The following is a 6,088-nucleotide window of genomic DNA, read 5'->3' as shown; positions in this document are numbered from 1 at the left end:
TTCTGTGATTCTGTGATTCTGTGATTCTGTGATTCTGTGAAGTTGAAGACACCATTAGGTTCCATTAAGGACTCTCTGTCCCACTCCTTGGCTCTCATGAACCACATGCACGCAGCACCATTTGTATCATGGGGGGCATGGAGTGTGCAGGCCAGCTGTGCCTACCTAAATAGTCTTCTGGCTAAAGTGACTGGCCATAAAATGTGTTCTCACCTGCAGGAATATGTCCTTCTCATTTCATATGGATGCATATCAAGCCACCTCAGGTCTGAGAGGGCTTGCTCACAGGACAGCAAAGCAGCAGTTGACTTAATTTTGCCATTTCTTCCTTTCCATCACCTCTCCCATCCTTCTTAGCACAGAATCAGAGAACTGCAGAATCCCACAAGGCTGGAAGGAGTCCCTGTAAGTTGTCTGATCCCATACCTTGCTCAAAGCAGAGCTAACCTAAACCAGGTTGCTCATGGCCTTGTAGACAGAGAATCCACAACATCTCTGGACAACATGCTCTAATGTTTGACCACTCTCACAGTGCAAACTTTTTCATTAGCATCTAGTGAGAATTTTCCTTGTTGCAGCTTTTGTCTATTGCCTCCTCTCCTATTGCTGTGAACCTCAAAGAAAAGCCTGTCTCCATCATCTCTGTACCCTCCCATTTGGTAGTTGAAGACAGCAGTGAGTTCATGTTTTTTCTCATGCCTCTCTCTCCTTGATCCTTATTCAGTTCACATGTATGTCTCAAAAATCTTGCCCTCTTCCACAAGGAGAAAGAAACAATGCAGAAGCTGTGATACTAACATTTATAGATCACGTATACAGTTAGTTTGCTTAACCCAGGTATTCTTGATTTCATAACCTTTGGGCATCTTCAATGTTTTTGCCAAAATTTCCTCAGTTTGTAACTGTCCTTCTTCACAGTTCTGGGCAGGGGAGGGGAAATCCTACGGGTCCTTGCTGTGTATTTATTTTTAACTTGCTATTGTCATAGTAATATTATAAAGGAAAACGGTGGTCTATTTATTAATGGTCATTGTGTAACAAGATTTCAGTGACCTCTGTAGGTGAAATGAGGAATACCTGGCTTGTAGCAATTTATTGTCATTTAAAAACTATTTTCAAAGGAGCTTCAGTTCAGGGTGTAGCTGAATTGAAGTTCAGCTAAGCCAATCAGGTGATCCACTGCCCCACCTTCAATTCCCACACTAGTCTCATGTACCTGCTGTTGATGATTCACTCTCGTGGGTCTAAATTGGCTCAACTTGGCAGAAAAATAACTCAGTAACTAAGACAGTGAGTAGCTGCCAAAGAGAATCAGCTTCCTCTGTTAGCACAAGAGCTTCAGAACCACTAGAAGGAAGTGGTGGAGGTGTGTGGCCAGGAGCAGAGGGGAGGAGCAGAGATGTAACGTGTCTTGTCTAATCGTATCCTTGGCCTCTAAACCTAGTCTGCACACCTATGTTTTGTTTTCAAGACATGCTTTCTGTTGCGTACTGGTTCTAAATGTGACTGTCCAATCCCAGCTCATGCATGTCATTAGTTTTCCATGTGTATTTCCTTTGTTCCCTGGAATCCATCTGGGCTCTTCTAGATCCTGGGGAAACTTGATGGATCTAGCTCAGGTTTGTGACCCTAGTCTTACACCTAAGAATATAAATTGGGAGGTTAAAAGCAGGGTATGAGGTAAATAATCAACACCATTACTTAGGTGTCTGTGCTGGAGGTAGGTGTCTCAGTGAAGATACAGTCAATTTGATGAAATCTAGAGAGCTTCTCAGCTTGCCCTGCAGCAGCACCCTGCAGTGGGACTCTACACTAAACAGCTGAATTTCTTTCTGGTTTCTTTAAATTCTACTAATGTATGATACAACTCAACTGATTGGACTTAGGTGTCTGATGCCTGAGGGTGTACTGCCATTCCAAAAGATTTGAGACTCTGATAGTTCCCATGTAAAATTTGGCAGTCCCATCAACCTTAGGACTTCTTAAATAGCATCGATAAACTACATAAGGGGTACTGCACTGAGTCCACTCTGCATTTTGCTTTCACCAACTATTCTTTTTGTTTTCTTTCCTCTTCCCTCAAGCATAGTTCAAATTTTATCTGGCAAATATATAAGATTTTCTTGCAGTTAAGAATGGGCTTAATTCAGGTCATTGGTACCAGGCTATTTCAAAGCTGAGAAAAGTTATTTAAATATTTTTCATCTGCACCTCACAAACATATTCTTTTAATGAGACTGAAACAAGTTTCAGGAACTGGTTAGAACTCAGCATCTGAGCTGATATTTGGATCAGACTTGAGTTTTTGCTACTTCCAGAAGTCTCTCTGAATACAAACATAACAGTGTATGAAAATAGCATATCTTTTGCAGGCAACTGGTGTCTAAGAGCATTGTTCCTTTAAAATTTACTACATTTTCAAAGTAGGTTGTGCCTTGATGAGTATTTTTGGAATCATCATTGGGGCAAATGAGAGAAAAGTTTGGGAATCATTCCCTACAACATGGATTTTGCCTAGAAGGGGACAGATCTTTCACTAGTGAAAACTGGACCATGTTTGTGAAAATGCAGAAAAACACCTGATTTAAACCTCCTTGCAGTATTGATCTGTAGCTTCCTCATTTGCTTTGGTAGAGTATGTATAGAAAATTTCCAAGACAGTGAGGAGTAAGGGTTGGTTTTGGGTATCTGGATGGCTGTACTTCATGAACAGGTAATAATTTTAGGTTTGTGTTATGCCTACTTAAATAGATATAAATGGAGACTTATCATTAAGAAAGAAGCTGAATGCTTCAGACAGACCTGTTAATGTATACAGTATTAACTTATTTATTTATTTATTCTAGATGGCAAAGAATTTGATGCATTTGTGTCCTATGCAAAACTAGACTCTGCTGAAAGTGACTCCACTTTAATTAGTGAGGAAAAATTTGCCCTGGAGATTCTTCCAGACATGCTGGAAAATAAATACGGATACAAGTTATGCATTCTTGAAAGAGATGTTCTTCCAGGAGGAGGTAAGGTCCCTGTGGTTGGTAGAATATCTCCACTTATTTTTGGGATTTTTTTTCTTTCCAAAAAAACTTATGCACTAGATCAGCAAATGGTATATTCTGGTACTGGAGTTTCTGCTTAAGGCTCATTGGGTTTTGATATTTATATCTGTCCCCTGCCTGAGTGTGGCTGCTGGAGATCTACCGGGCTGAGACAGAGCTTCTTGTCCAAAAATTTCTTTGCAAGCAGACTCCATTCCCTGAAAAGAAGACCCCAAATATTTCAGTACTTACTTTCTGAGCAGCTTCATTCAGTGCTACCTGCAGTAACTTGAAAGCCCTCAGTACCTGTCCCTGGGAGAGACAAAGACAAGACCAAGCGTCCCTTGAGACTCTCTTTGAGTAGCAACAAATTGTGTTGAGGTCTCAGCTGTTCCCTCCACCTGCTGAGCAACAAGTTGTGTTCTACAGGCTGCATAAGAATGGCTGCGGTACCCTCTGACAGCAAACACATTTCTAGGGGTGATGTGATTGCTCAGCATCCATATTTCTGTTTTTCCCTATTTCTGGGTTTTAGCTGTTGATAAAGGAACTGATAAAAAGTCCATTATAGAATTCACTAACAATTGCCCTTTCTTCTCCAGCATACACGGATGAAGTTGTTACAGCTATTAAACAAAGCAGACGAACAATAATTATTTTGAGCCCAGCCTACATCAGTGGACCAAGCATGTTTGAACTACAGGCAGCAGTGAACTGTGCGTTGGAAGACAAAAAGATCAAACTGGTACTAATAAAGTTCCAGGCTTTCCAAGAGCCAGAGACTTTGCCTCCAGTAGTGAAGAAGGCTCTTCGGATTTTACCAGTCATTACCTGGAAGTCTTCCATTTCTGCTGCTCCAAACAAGAAGTTCTGGAAATATATGCATTATCACATGCCAGCGAAAACTACTAAGACACTGGGAAACTGCAGCCTAAAGGACTTTTTCCAAAGGTTATTCAGTCTGGTATATCAACAGCAAAAATTTCACAGAGGGATGGCAGCAGGCTCAGGAATGGTGACATGATTGTAAAAGACCTGTTTTACGTGTACTGTCACTAAAATCAGCAATAGCTCACTCCAAAACGGTGAGAAGGACTGCAGTGTGACAGTGCTGCGGCCCCCAGTAAAACTAAGTGGCACTGCACACAACTGTGTGATCTATCTTTCATAAATTATTACTTTATTATTTTATTATTGTATTTATTATATTCTTTTGCTATGATGTTGAGACACATGTGAATATTTTTGGTTTTTTGCATTGTATTTCTTCTGGAATATTCTTATACTTGTTTTCTAGAGAAAAGATTAAAAAAAAGGAACTTCAAAGGAAGTTTGCAGTTTAATTGCCCTGTGCATTGAGACAAATCCAGACTCACACACACAGAATGACACACACAGAATCGCTCGGTTGGAAAAGACCTCTGAGATCATCATGTCCAACCGCTCCTGTCTACCTCCTAAACCATATCCTTAAGTACCTCGTCTACCCGCTTTTTAAATACATCCAGGGATGGTGACTCCACCACCTCCCTGGGCAGCCTGTTCCAGCTTCTGACGACCCTCTCAGTAAAGAACTTCCTCCTTATCTCTAACCTGAACGTCCCTTGGCACAGCTTGGTGCCATTTCCCCTTGTTCTATCCCCCATCACCTGGGAGAAAAGACCAGCACCCACCTCTCTACAACCTCCCTTTAGGTAGTTGTAGGTGGTGATGAGGTCTCCCCTCAGCCTTCTCTTCTCCAGGCTAAACAACCCTAGTTCCCTTAGCCACTCCTCATAAGGCTTGTTCTCCAGACCCCTCACCATCCTTGTGGCTCTTCTCTGAACACGCTCCAGAATCTCAACATCCTTCTTATAGTGAGGGTCCCAGAACTGAACACAGTACTCGAGGTGCGGCCTCACTCTTTAAACAGGTTACCTCCTCTTGTGGGAATATCAAGGAAAAAAAGCTCTGAGTGGCTGTCACAACTGGGTATGCCAAAGGGGTTAAGAAAACAAGGAGAACTGTGTCAGGGCTGATCCCAGGCATCTCCATCCTTCCTGCAATGGGACAAAGAATTCCTACCAGTTGTGAAACATTTCACACTTGGAGACATCTGCACACTGCTGATCCCATCTGGTGCTCCTCACTCATGAGTCCCACCGAACCTGCTGGTATTCTGGGTGTGTTGCAGTTGTAAATCAAAGTCCTAGTAGACTCTGCAGCTAGTAGACTTTCAGGGACTCCGAAGTCCTTCCCTTGCAGCCCTCTGATTGCTAAGTCTCCAGGGTTTGTATCGCTTACCCTCAAGGCACCTTCAGTTTGTGTGTGTATGGCTGTAGCTAAAACAACTGCAATGATGAGTGTTAAGAAAAACTGAGTAGGAGAACCACTGATCTGGTGTTCTGCTGACTTCATTTGGCCTTCAATTTAACAAATCCTTGTTTTATAATGCTAATTGAATATCTCATCTGCCAGATTCCTTGTTGGAAAAGGACTTCAAGAAATACTGCTGTTAACAGGACCAGTATACTGAAAAAAGCTGGCTAAGAGTTATCTACCTGATTTTGTATTGGGATCAAAGCCTTCAGTGGGACAACTGGTGGTGGTGCTGTGTGGCAGAAGATAGTGCCTTGTGTAGAAACAAAACATCAAATGGCATCACTAGCTCCACCAGAGAAAATTCTGACACTGCAATTGCACCTGCATTGAAGTTTTAGTACAGACTTTGATAAACTTTTGAAGCAAATTTCCCGATTGTTGGGAAAAATTGCCTTTTGCTTTGCAATACAGAGCATCACAGGTGCACACACTTGATCCCTTTCCACAGAAAGTCAAGTGGAAGATACTCTCCACTCACGAAGGGACATTCAGACTGTAGAACCAGCTGGCCTGAAGGAATCCCCTCCCAAACACATGCAGTGTGGATATGTGGACCTCAGCACTAGTTGCTTTGGGGTACACCTCTGTTCTCACTAGTCTGCAGTACTTCTTAACGTAGAGGTAATATGACAGTCTGTGAGATCCAGCATAGTTTTCCAACACAATCAAATCAGTGGGCAATTTGAGCAATT

The 6,088-nt window shown here is 42.1% G+C and overlaps 1 protein-coding gene across 1 annotated transcript in view; it reads left to right on the top strand.

Annotated features, from left to right (window-relative positions):
- The window catches only part of IL18RAP (interleukin 18 receptor accessory protein), a 14,461-nt gene extending 10,402 nt beyond the window's left edge, over positions 1-4,059 (top strand). Inside the window, exons 10-11 of the mRNA XM_010178684.1 lie at positions 2,847-3,017; positions 3,638-4,059. Of these exons, the coding sequence (XP_010176986.1) occupies positions 2,847-3,017; positions 3,638-4,059 (593 nt within the window). The remainder of the gene's footprint in view (positions 1-2,846; positions 3,018-3,637) is intronic.
- The last annotated feature ends 2,029 nt before the right edge of the window (positions 4,060-6,088 follow it).

This window comes from Mesitornis unicolor, unplaced genomic scaffold, assembly GCF_000695765.1.
Source record: "Mesitornis unicolor isolate BGI_N332 unplaced genomic scaffold, ASM69576v1 scaffold13222, whole genome shotgun sequence".
NCBI classification, from domain to species: domain Eukaryota; kingdom Metazoa; phylum Chordata; class Aves; order Mesitornithiformes; family Mesitornithidae; genus Mesitornis; species Mesitornis unicolor.
This window is presented reverse-complemented; position numbering and strand designations above follow the sequence as displayed.